Consider the following 13,821-nt stretch of genomic DNA (forward strand, 5'->3'; position numbering starts at 1 on the left):
TCAAATACCAGAAATGGATCTATTTCTACTCATTAATGGCTTGACTGATGAAGCAGAATCTGATTACTAAATTTGTGTCAGTACTAAATGAATGATGGTTACAAGGGTTTAATAGGGCAGGATTAGAATTAGAAACAGAGATACATGGACTGTAGTGAACCGCAAAATGAATGTCAGTCAGTAATGGCACCCTGCTCCAAAGTTTACATTGGGCAGTAGCAATGAGGATACATACTACCTAACTACGGCTCGATGTCTAAATGGAGACAGGTGACAAGTGGTGTCCCTCAGGGGTCCGTACTGGCACCAGTGCTGTTTAATATTTTCATCAATGACGTAGTGAGATGGAGTGCACCCTCAGCAAGTTTGCAGATGACACCAAGCTCAGTGGTGCAGTTGACATGCCAGAAGGACAAGACATCATCCAAAGGGACCTGGACAAGCTGGAGAGGTGGGCCTGTGTGAACCTCATGAGGTTCAACAAGGCCAAGTGCAAGGTCCTGCACCTGGGACAGGGCAACTGCCGATATCAATACAGGCTGGGGGATGAAGGGATTGAGAGTAGCCCTGCAGAGAAGGACTTGGGGGTACTGGTAGATGAAAAGCTGGACATGAGCCAACAATGTGCGCTTGCAGCCCAGAAAGCCAACCGAATCCTGGGCTGCATCAAAAGAAGCATGGCCAGCAGGTCGAGGGAGGTGATTCTGTCCCTCTACTCTGCTCTGGTGAGACCTCACCTGGAGCACTGCATCCAGCTCTGGAGCCCTGAACACAAGAAGGACATGGACCTGTTGGAGCGGGTCCAGAGGAGGGCCACCAAAATGATCCGAGGGCTGGAGCACCTCTCCTATGAGGCCAGGCTGAGAGAGTTGGGGTTGTTCAGCCTGGAGAAGAGAAGGCTGTGGGGGGACCTTATTGCAGCCTGTCTGTACTTAAAGGGGGCCTATAGGAAGGATGGGGACAATCTTTTTAGCCTGTTGTGACAGGACAAGGAGTAATGGTTTTAAACTAAAGGAGGATAGATTTAGACTAGACATAAGGAAGAAGGTTTTTACAATGAGGGTGGTCAAGCACTGGAACAGGTTGCCCAGAGAGGTAGTGGAGGCCCCATCCCTAGAAACATTCGAGGTCAGGTTGGATGGAGCTCTGAGCAACGTGGTCTGGTTAAAGCTGTCCCTGCTCCCTGCAGGGGGTTGGGCTAGATCATCTCTAAAGGTCCCTTCCAACCTAAAGCATTCTATGATTCTGTGATTCTAACATGTGCATCATAACACTTCCTCATCACTGTTAAGACCTCAGTTAGTGTAGTATATTAGTCACTGCACTTCAAGAAAATGAGCAAGTCCCTCAGCAACAAAAATGATTACATCTCTATAAACCATGATAAGGGGAGATCTCTAAGGGAGATAGATAACTGAGGGTACATGTAGTATCATTTCTCCAATCATGAAAGGCTGATGTGAAGAGGAAGAAGGGGAACAAACTGTTTTCTATTGAGAACCAGGCAAGAAATAATGGGCTTGTGTTGCAGCACAGGAGAGCTAGGTTAGAAATCAAGAAAAGCTCACTGATGGTAATCTGAGTTAAGCCCTGTGTAGGTTACCGTGGGAAGTTTTGACATCTCCATCACTGTAGGTTTTAAAAATCAGCTTAGACAAACACATGACAAAAAAAAAAAAAAAAAAGTAGGTGTAGCTGATTCTTCTCTAAAAATGGTGATGGCTTAGATGGTTTGCCAAGGTTCTTTTTATGATTTATAAATACAGAACAACTTCTTGAATGTAACATCTCTGTGCCAGTGGCTTTGGCATTGCAAGTCAGCCACTTTTGTAGCATCTTGGTTCCAGCAGCCATTGCTGCATCAGCGTAGGGAGGAAGTATAAAAACTGTTCTAGAGGAATTCTCCTTGGGTCAGCTTTACTTGCAACAGCATTGTTGCTGTGCCTGAAAAATGAGCAAAGTTAGTTTCTGAATATTCTGCAACAGCTGGAGGCCCATTGAAATAGCATGCAATGTGGATTCACCTACATGGACACTGGTGGGGTAGCACATAAACATAATATCCCATGTATCACTGAGAGTAGAGAATAAACATGATTTCAGTCACATGAGCACGGATCAGTTCAGAAACTGGCTTAATGTGAATTAAACTGTTCCATATAAAAACTCTTCTATGTTCTGCTATGTTTTCATTGACTTGATCTGCACTTTGCCTCTCACTAAAGTGAGGTTCACTCAGTCAGTCAATAAAGAAAACCTCCCTTGGATTCTTTTGATTAAAAGGTAAAGAAAAAAAAAAATCACTATGTTAGTGTGCTTCTATTCTTCATGGATAGCTGCTTGAAAGGGTCACATCTCCGCATTTTAAACCTATGTTTTTTTTCAGAACCTTCAGATTAATGCCATCAGGTCCTGGTGATTTACTGCTTACACCTTTCTCACATTGCTCCGTAATTTCCTCCTTGGGTAATTTCAATTTCTGTCAAGACCACACTGTGATTTCTTGTATAAGCCATCTCTTGAATATGAATTTTCATTTCTTTCCACAGTAAAAGCTGGTATAAAGACATTCTGCTTTCTTTTAATTGCTTCACTTTCCTATTTGTAATCATAGTAGACATTAAGGTTATTGCTTGTGTTGGAAATAGGAGGTCTGCAATTCCTGTGGCATGCAGTGGAACCTATTGGGCCTGATTCTGCTGTCATATGAGCTTCTAATTACTGTACAGTTCATAAGTTCAAATAGATACTCATGATTTATAAAGGTGTAAATGGAAATTTGGGTACAGGTTTTCAGTGTCATCTTTTTTCCTCCTCCCCATCCCCTTGGAATTTTTCATCTACCCATGCTGGAAGGATTAAATTTGTTCTGTTCAGGAATACATTATTTCTGCAAAATGAGCTGTATTCTTTCTAGTGGAATATCTAGGAGTGTTTCTAACATTTTCAAAAGCATTTAAATGACAAAAGTACAAATTCCATGACTTAGACTCATAATGGCCAGAATAACTCCAAAACTAGCTATTTTTCTCCAGCATAAATTAGTCTGCGCTACTAGTTTTATGCTGCTATGGTTTGACTGCTTCCAATGCTAAGGACAGTGTGGCTGTACACTATACAGACATGTAGACAGACCCTAAGAATCAAAGTTTCTCTTTTTGTCGATGTTTCTTGTTGAGTGATTTATAGACAGTCCATATGTGAAGACTGAGGCATATTATAGCTCAGTAGCTGAACATTCAGCAGCAAATTGTTGTAGTGCCTGACTGAAACCAGGCACATGAACCTGGATCTCTTGCATCCTTCCCAGGTAAGTGTGCTGACTGGATCTCATCACTCTGACCCAAACATTGCTTTCCTGCAAATGTGGAAAATAAAAATTTTTGGAAACCATAGAACAAGCAGTTTCTTCAAAGATACCTGAAAATACCCTGCACCTCAAAATCAGCCTCAGGTGCCACATTTGAAAATGTTAGCTATCATCACTGATTGACTATGAACTAACTACTGCTGAACCGCCCTCCTGTCGCTATTGCATTTTTCATATTGCATAGTAGCCAGATTTTCAGAATAGCTCAGAGACTGATTTCAAAGTGCTCAGCATCTACAGTTGATGCCATGTTTTCAGAAGTGTTCCCTGCCCATTGTGGTGGGTTGACCTTGGCTGGCCATGAGGTGCCCACCAAGCTGCTCTGTCGCTCTCCTGTCTCAACAGGACAGGGGGAGAAAACTACAATGGACAGTTCGTGAGTAAAAGAAAAGCTAGTAACCGTGAAATACATACTTATATCAGCAACAATACATTCTGTGGAAGGATGGGGTATATTGCGCCAAATACAACCCAACTTAGGATTGTTCTTGTCAGAAACACAGCATCACTGGGATCCTGACAGAGAGTTGAGGTCTAAAGGCTTCAGAATTCCAGAGGCTGATTTTTGGTAGCTTAAGCTGTACAGAAGGCAAGTTGCTGAACTTTACCTTCGTGCTTCAAACATTTAGACAATGTTCTAGCCCTGGCAAAGTTAAAGTGCTGGCAAACCCATACTAAATTCTAGATTTTTCTTTATAGAAGGTAGAGATTAGTTCAAGCTGCAGATTCAGATCCAGATCCAAACCACCCCAAAATCTGAATATTTAAATTTAGCTGATGATTCAGTCCATTTTGGTGTTGTAGGCCATTTGCAACATGGATCAGTATCCAACAACAGATTTTGATTTTTACATCCACCAAAGTGATATTTGAGGATTATTCATGATTTTTAGCTCATATTTGGCTTATTTTCTGCAGCATTGAGGGGTGGGAGAATGAATCATCTCAACAAATGCTTGAGTAATTTTGGGGAAAAGTGGCAAGTTATCTAACTAATCCCACTAAATAAATTGTTATCTAAGTAATGTATATACAAGATAAATAGTAATAAAGAACTTTACAGATAATATGGTACATGCACAAATGCAATGTCAAATACAGTCATAGACATATTTTATACTTTCCTGTACAAGAAGTATGCCAGGACAAAATGAGAATGCATTTTTGAAATGTATCCCTCCATTTCCTCGAAGGAAAGCACCGGTTTAAATTAAAATTACAGTTTAGGCAGAATGTTTTCCTTCTCTTTCTTAGTGTTAAAGAATAAAAGAGAATTTAAATTCCCCAAACCTGACAAGCAAATCCAAATTTCATTCATGAAATTGCAACATTACCAAGAAGTTGAATGTTTACCATGTTCTTGAGTGCTTCATTTTGTTCCCACACCCTGAGTTAGCTTACTGAGAACCATGATGCCATCATTGTTGTGATTAGTTTGAAACAATTCCAGTCAATGCTCTTAAGCATCCAGAGAAACTTAATTAACCTAAGAGCCTAAACCCTATTGCAAATAAGGCTTGAAATACTTCAGTAGCCTCTGTGGATGTCACAGAATGCATGTATTATCTAATACATAGGCATGGTGATATACAGCTATCAAATTCTATACAAAATAGTCTAAAATGTTTAAAGTCCTTCAGTAGTATTATTTTAATCTGAAGTATTTTTAAAGGGTACATTTTAAAGGTGCACTTTGAAACCTAAAATGCACATGTAGCCAGACATATTTTTTAAAGTCCAACGTGTTCTATTTTTACATGAGTAATTTGTAACTAGTGTAGCTGACTGAAACATAAGCATTGACAAAAAAAATGACATTTGAGATAACATATGTTGTATTTTTAAATCAGTAAAGCAATGTTTGTTCTTTATATTCCCCCCGCCCACTGTGAAAGGGCTGAAATGTATTCAGTTGTAATAACCATGTAAAACTGAAAGAGCTACTTAGTACCTTGTAAAGCTTTTCCCCGCCTAGGAAAAAAGCTATGATATATATGTCTAAACCAAAATCTGTGACTGAAACTTAGATTTCAGATGTTTTCATCTATAAGTAGAAATCTAACTGCCATTAATTGTATTTTCAGAAAGGTTGTGAGGGTGTTGGAGAGTAATGATGCAATGGCTGAGGCATGTTTCAACAATCAGAAAATCTTGCTTTTAATCCCGGTTTTAGGACCATGAGCATATCAAATAATATCTGTGAATCTCAGGTTTTTATCCATCAAATTAAATTGGTAGCATCTTTTTTTGGTTTTACATAGCTAAAGATTCTGGAGCAAGTTCTGTCTGGGTAGACTTTACTATTGAAGAGATCTATTGACTTCAAAGGCCTGCCAACAAGGATCAGGGCCTGCAGAAGGTTTTTATGATACTTTAATTAGCATTAATGAGAGCAGGAGTTGGCCTTTAATATTTTTATGGTGACATAATGTGATGGTAAAATACTAACAGATATAGACAAAGAATCTAAGAACTCTTACTCCTTGCTCTGTGCTTAACCCAAATGGCTTTAGGAGAACACAAAGCCATGTGTTTCACTTCTTCCTCGTCTGTCAAATTTTGAGTGTCTAAGTTTGAATTCTGTGAGAACAGCTTTTCACAGCCCTGGAAAAAAAAAGTTTCATGTAAAATCATGTCAAATTAATTTTAATACATGACTTCAATTTCATAGAATTCTCATAAACTCATTTTACACATATGCGCATATCCACAAATTTTTAATGACAAATTCATTGCTCATAGCCTGTTACTGTGTTTAATAACATGCACTTCTTTATAAGAGGAAATGGGACTAGTCTGTGTTTTCTCTGAATTCATTGTATGTGTGTACTTAGAAATTGGGGGAGGAAGGAAAGGGAAAATCAACAAAAAATATGTATGCCAATAAACCTTTATAAGAATGAAGAAATTACAATATTTAAACTACATATTTTATTTTTCTTTGCTTTTAGGCAGCAAACCAGTAACCTGTCTTCTCCTGTGGTGCCTGATTTTCTTGACAAACAAACAAAAAAGGTACTACTAAGTTTATATTCTAAAATAATATCACATTATAACTTCAAATTCCTGAGTCCACAGTTCTGCAATGTGTTCATGGCTGCTTGGCGTAGCCATCTGAACATAAAACCGTTAGTGATGTTTTGAAGTCTTTGAGACAAAAGCCTGCTTGCTAAGAACTTTAGTTCTGTAGAAAGACAGGGAGGTACAGTGAATAAGAGAATCAAAAGGCTGGAAATTTGCTGCTGAGAATAAATGCTAGCTGCTCCCTGAGGTGATTTGTCTGTGCACTTCACTTTCTACAGATGTTAGAGACTCTTTTTTAGTAAGGACCTGAGGTTCTTTGGTAGCACTTTGATATCCTGCTCGAATTCAATATGTGAAATGGAGGAGTCGCTCTGTGACTTGGAGCACAGCATAGTCTTTGAAGTCTGATCCAATTTTTGCTGCTTACCATTTGATGTTGAAAGGATGAAATGGAGAAAATGTACAGTTTTTGCCAGTAACTCTGCTGAGCATATGTAAGATTAAAAAAACAAAATCCCTTGGATGATGTACTTAGAAATGTTAAGCAGATTAATACCTTCCTATAGCTTTTTTCTAAAGATACAAATTAACTATGAGAGAAAATCAGCATACAGTGCATGCTATGATTTAACTGCATGAGGAAAGGGGATAAATAAGTTAAATGGAAAAAGTAAACAAATGTTTGTGACATGGGTGCTAAGTCGGTGTTGCTGAAAGCCACAAGAATCTTGTGTAACTTAAATCTATCCTTAGTCGTTTCACAGAGTCATAGAAAATAAGAAGTTGCTCTCTGTGAGATGACAACTATAAGTTTTCATGGCAGAGTAGAATCAATACGTTTCTTACGTGCCTAAACCAGCATTCTTTATTCCAGAAGGATTTGGATGAGATTTCTGCTTCTCCATTTATTCAAAAACATTTGTTCGAAATGAATGATTCACAATCAATTAGCCAATCCCAGTCAGTTGCAGACCATCAGTTGTCAAGTTCCTTGAGATCCCATAAAAAAGGAGGTAAGAAATATAGTAAAGTAACAGAGATCTTTCATTTACTATTTATAAACTACATGTTGTCAGCACATAACTGGCTTTATATATTGATGAGGTCTTTTAACAATCCATTGGAAGGCAGGAAACATAAAGGAACTAACTTCCTTCTACACATTTTCAACTTGGAAATATAAAAAAGCCTTTAAGTACCTGAATTACATAGGCAGAAGTAAAAAGATTTTTAAAATACCATTTCTAGTAAAAATGTGGTTCATAATCTCAAAATACCCTTTTAATGAAGTCAAATTGACTTTCAAGAGCTTCAGCTTTCCTTTGCCTTCCAGCCTCAAAAGTGGAAGACACTGATGAAATCTCTCGTGTTTGGCAGAATGAAAGGCAACTTATTTGTTCACACGCACAAAGATTCAGTCAGCAACACAGGAAAGTCTGCAATAATTCTACAATCTATGCAATATGGTTTTTAGTTTATTTGTTGATACATTTTTTTGCCATGGTCAGTAACAGTTTAAAAACTTGAAGTAAAACATGACATTTGTTGAGTTTTAACTGGTTTATCTTTGAATATCCCAAGAAATCATTCCCTATCAGAATACTTTTCTCTGTTATTGTAGTGATTGTGTCCTTGCAAATCTGTGAATACAGACTTTAATACTGGATCATAGAATACCTTCCATAGTTTAAGATGAAGTAGGCTGATAATATGGTATCTGTAATTAGAGCCAAAATATAAATGATAATACATTAATTTCCAAGTTATTACTGAAAATTAGTTGTTTATAATTTTGTGCCATACATTAACATTTCTGTTTATATATTTAATGGGACATCTTTCATCTGGTGAGTCTACAAATATTTATCTGAATACTTGAGCCCGAATCCTGCAATTTATGTGTTTAAACTTTACAAAGTTCAGTTAAACAATTTACAGTGTAAAGGTAAGAAGATGGTTATTTATAGGGAGATCCTTCTTTTACAGGAAACAATGCAAATTCAATGTTTTTAGTCTTCTACGCAGACATAATGTGCTTTCCATGCTAAAAACAGAATAGTATGTAAACACAGCAGGTTGAGAAATCCATTATTCTCTCTTCACGCATTTCTGTCCATATGGGTTTTGAACCCATAGTGTGGGACTGCAGGGGATGTGTGCATTACTATCTTAAATTATTACATGTTAAACAATAAACCTGTCAAACAGAAATATCTTCATTGCAGCAAATCCTCTTGAGGAATTCAGGGCCTGAATGTGTCATCCTTACTCTCACTGGATATTGTGTGTTATCCTGCAACTAGTTTCCTTGAAATGAAAGACATTGTGTCTGAGGTGAAACAATTAGAGGGAGTAAAACTGGAAGAATTGCACCCTTAGCAAGCATGTGATTCAGAGCCATTACCCAGTAATTTAGAGAGACTTCAAAAAATGTGAAGTGATAGAAGAATAGAATTTGAAGAAGACATAAATGCAACATTGATCTGAACTATTTAAGAAACATGTATGTGTAAATGAATAAGCATGCAAACACAAAGAAGTAAGGAATTTCCTAGTTAAGCATGAAGATATTCAGATAGATGATCATATAAATCACACTTCAATGCGTAATTATTAAGGAAGTAAACCTGCTGAAGAATAACAACTTCCTTGGGTGCTTTTAAAAGTATGGCTTGCATTCAGAAATTCAGATGCTTTCACATGCTGTTTAATCTCTGTTCAGTCTTATTGTATGAAGTATACTTTTAAGAAGAGAATATTGTTAGATCTATTGTGAAAACCAAGTGAAATAGTGAGTATCTTTTTGGAATAAGAACATAAAATACATGTGTTTTATAACGTAGGGCTATACTACATAAGCTGTTACTCACACAAAAAAAGCTGTCCACTAGGTGGTCCAAACAATGCAAAGACTGTTATTTTTCATAGTGAAACGTTATTCTGCAATGTTATAGCTTGATTTTGAATTCTCTTTAAGTTACATTACAGGCAGAACTGGTCTGTCAGCCTGATGGTAGTGCTGTGGACCTGGAACACAGAGGCCAACACGCAAGGGAATGTGACAGGTTTCTGCACTGGTCTATGACCCAGTTATGAAGCAGTGTTGATGTTTGGAGGACAGTTTGTATCCAGGCTTAAGCACAAAGGGGGGGACAGGCCACCTGTTTGTCTTGAGGCCACAGTAGGTGAGGCTCTAGTGCAGTCAAGGGGTGACAGAACACAAAAGGGAAAAAATGGATGCTATGAATTTACATATTTTTGTATTAATCAAGCAGACTATTCATTCACATCTTGTTATCCAGCTGTCTAATACCACAGGCTGCCTGTTCTCAGTAGTAGATTGGCAAAAGAAAAATAGATGAGGAAATTTCCACAAAGATCCTGCGAAGACTGTACTCTGTAATTAATGCAGAAACAAGAGCCTCTTTTTTCACTTCAAAAGCCTTTACACTGGGTCATAGAAAGACTGAGCAGCATGGCCAAACTGCATGCAGTGCAAGTTAAGTGTGGGTATTCACTGTGGTTGCATAGACTCACAGGGGCTGGCTCTACGCTGCCCAGGTGTTCCCGTGGGCTCTGCCACTGTGGTGGGGCAGGACTAGTAGCAAAACCAAGGATTCCCTCCAGTGTCTCTGCTGTGACACACTGCCTGGGCAGAGAGGAGAGTCCAGTCAATAGTAATAATTAAGCCAGAAGTTAATTGTTCTAGTCACAATAAAGTAGTACTGAAAGAATCAAAATAACATAGTCTACAAAGGCCAAGTAGTGGTATTCCCCTAGATGAGACAGATAGTAAGAATGTTTGAAATTATTAATGAGAAGTGAACACTTCGTAGGGAACTGACCAATGTAACTTTGCCTCAAAAGTAAATATGACAGATTTTCTGAGATGCAAAGGAAATATGTTTGTAAAAGAAAAGCTAATAGTATCTCTGCATTGACCAGAGGATGACATAATTCTTAATGCTAACACAGATATTTTGAACGAGTGAGAAAATATGCAGTCTCTGGCCATGGACATTCTCTTGTGGGAGAACAGTATATGTCTTCTGATGATGTTCAATTTATGCCTTGCACCTCACACTATTGTCTGCAATGCTGAAACTTTGTGAGAGGTAGAGAAATTTGCCAGGGTTCTGAGAGATCTGGAATTACACAATCTGTAGTGTCTGTAGCCACAGTCTGAGGCTGAAGTAGTGAAACTGCACTATGGTTGTAAAAGTCAACAGGCCATTTCCAATATAGCCTTTGATTTTAGATTCCTTAATCAGAATATAAATATTCTCAAAACCTAGTGAAAATTAGGGCCTGGCATGTTTCAAGGTGGACTCCCACTAGTCAATGACCAATTTTGAATGTTTTCCTTGTAATATGCATTTTTATTTTTATGTTGCTCATTTTTCTATTCCTCTCTGGTAAACCAATCATAAAAATGGGATTTGATGAATGTAGCTGTGTTGGGTTTAGAGAAATGTGAAGGTAATCACTGTTTTTCGCACTGATGTAGGGCAAGTAGATAATGAAATGTGTTATTGCTTGATGGGGAGGAAGGCTGCTGCCCATCTCAGACAGTACTGTAGACAAGTTTTAGTAAGGGTCATAGAGGGCATGGGAGACTCTGTGGTTGTCATCACAGATGATATTTACAGGTTCATCACCCTAAACAGGAAATGTAAAATAATTATGACTTTGTTAATTGTTAGGGTTTAACTTCATGTGGTGGGTTGACCTTGGCTGTATGCCAGGTGCCCACCAAGCCGTTCTACCACTCCCCTCCTCAGCAGGACAAGGCAGGGTGAGAAGATGGAAAAAAACCTCGGGGGTCAAGATAAAGGCAGTTTAATGAAGCAAAAGCAAAGGCCATGCACAGAAGCAAAGGAAAACAAAAGATTTATTCTCTACTTCCCATCAGCAGGCAATGTCCAGCCACTTCCCAGGAAGTAGGGCTTCTGTACACGTAGCGGTTGCTCCGGAAGACAAATGTCGTAATAATGAATGCCCTCCCCACCCCCACCCCCACCCCCCCCCGCCTTCTCTTAGCTTTTATTTCTGAGCAGACATCATATGGTATGGAATATCCCTTTGGTCAGTTTGGGTCAGCTGTCCTGGCTGTGTCCCCTCCCAAGATCTTGCCCACTGCCAGCCTACTGGTGAGGGGGTAATGTTGGAGAGACAGCCTTGATGCTGTGGAGCACTGGTCAGCAGTAGCCAAAACACTGGTGTGTTATCAACACCTTTCTAGCTACCAATACAAAGCAGAGCACTATGAAGGCTGCTGTGAGGAAAATTAACTCCATCTCAGCCACACCCATACACTCCAGTTTTAAAGTAGAGATCCAACTTTAATTCTGTCAGTGTCATAATCATGTTAAAACACCCAAGCCACAGACAATATACTTGGGTGATTGGTCTTTGCTTCAGAGTAGAGTTTTCTTTGAGTCAGACTTTGTTATTGAATATAGTCTAAGCTGCCTCAATCTCAGCCCTAGAGTACAGTCTTGACTTGATGTCTTGCACTTGCAAGTGGAAGGTGCTTAAATATAGGGAACCATCTTACTCTACATGGTAGTTTTAACATCGTAGCATAATTTTAACTCTGATCTCATTTAAATCCATTTTGTACATTAATTTAAAAAAAAAATAACAGCTACAGCAAAGCAATAATCATTAGTAATTTGGAAATGGGGGCACTTTTTAGCCTTGGATTCACAGAAAGTCAATATCCCAGCATGACTGTAACAGGTGTTACGGTAAAGAACAGACAGTATCTCACACAAGATGTGGTATCAAGATCTGGATGTCTTGCAACCACTTCACTTTCTGCAAGTGAGAGAGAGATCAATCCAAGGCATTCAGCTGTTTCTCTCTGTGTAACTCAGCTTCCTGTTTGATTCCATTATAGCAAACCTTCCTTTCTAAATGAAAAACAAAACTGCTGCTATATAATGTAGTGTGAAATGCTGCGTGGACTTTCAACTAGTTGTCATTGGCAGATGTGATGATGCTGACACATGGATGCCATCAATTTCAGAATCCTATCATTCAGGGTTTTAAGTGAAAGAAATTGTAATCTATTTAGAATTATTTTTGGCTGTTTAATCAGGAGTCTCATTTCATCATTTTTAAGCCCCCCACTGAGACTAATTTTACATTGAAGGAATGTAAATCGTGAAAAACTCAGTAAAAAAAAAAAACTCAGAAAAAGTCAGTAGAATTGTAACAGCAAGCGGAATTGGGTCTCTTGGTTATAAAAAACTGACATGAAAAATTCCCTACCTATCTGGGGTTTAGGGATTTGGGGGAGGTGTGAGTGGGTCAGATTTGAGTTGGTCATTCTTTTGCAAATAAAATGCAGACAAAATAGCATGATCATGGGACAGTCTGAATGTTACAGGAAATACTGAAAAGGCCAAGGTAGTGTTACATAGTATGATCTGATTGTAGTGAGCATGCTGTAGCTATGTGTGAGGCCTATGAGATCTCTAGACTATTCTCCTACTACATACCACACTATAGCAGAGGAATTACTATTAGCTGTGTTGCAGTTGAAGACTCGGGCAGAGGAGTTGCTGATGTGGTATGTTGTATAATGAATTTCTGTTGAAAGGATCCTGCTACAGTAGTGTTCTGTGGCTTTTGAGCCAAAATCTGACTGGGCATGAGCAGGAGAAAAAGTAGCTGCTGCTTCTTTTTTCCTTAAAAAAGTATCACTGGATTACAGACTTCTTCACACCTGGGATAAATGCTGAGCTTTGGCCTTAGTAAACAGAAATCATGTTTCCAAACCATTCATTTTACCTTACAAATGTATAAGTAGAAATCATAGGAAGGAGAAGATATTTTCTTGAGAAAATAAGCTGAAAATAAAGCTTCATCTCAAAGCAATCATTATTGCTTCTATCATTATAAGAAAGGATAATCACCTTTCCAGGGTTGTTGGTGCAAGTAAGCCTATTACTGCTCATTGCATTGCACATGGTGAGACCCTGCAGGAGGCACCAGGAGGGACCATCACCTCCCATCCCATGGAGAGCCTGAGTTTCGGCTTCTTGGATTTGTGCTGGGTGGGAGCCTGTTAGCTTCACTAGCTATTAGGGTGAGAAACACAGTACCTCAGTTTTGGTATTTTGGTTCTTCACCACGTAGTTCCAGTGTGGATTCAGAAGATCTGACTGCAAATATAAGTGAAGTCAGTTGAACTTCTCTCAGCCTTGTGTAAAATTTTCAGCTGAGACTTGTACTGATGGCATTTGTATTCTGAACTGGTTCACCCACTGTCTGTTAAACCTTTTGCTACTCTGTGATGGCATGATTTGTAGACTGTATCTTGCCAAAGTAACAGACCAACAAATCTGAAAAGAAATTGGGTTGTTCTTAGTTTTTCTTTACTGCTCAGCTTCTTAATCATTTCCCCCCCCCAATAGACA

General features: G+C 38.7%; 1 protein-coding gene across 1 annotated transcript in view; it reads left to right on the forward strand.

Moving 5' to 3' along the window:
• Nucleotides 1-13,821, forward strand: part of MYO3B (myosin IIIB) — a 197,646-nt gene that overhangs the window by 146,695 nt on the left and 37,130 nt on the right. Inside the window, exons 31-32 of the mRNA XM_075710689.1 lie at nt 6,322-6,385; nt 7,269-7,407. Of these exons, the coding sequence (XP_075566804.1) occupies nt 6,322-6,385; nt 7,269-7,407 (203 nt within the window). The remainder of the gene's footprint in view (nt 1-6,321; nt 6,386-7,268; nt 7,408-13,821) is intronic.

This window comes from Pelecanus crispus, chromosome 5 (assembly GCF_030463565.1).
Source record: "Pelecanus crispus isolate bPelCri1 chromosome 5, bPelCri1.pri, whole genome shotgun sequence".
Classification (NCBI taxonomy): Eukaryota; Metazoa; Chordata; class Aves; order Pelecaniformes; family Pelecanidae; genus Pelecanus; species Pelecanus crispus.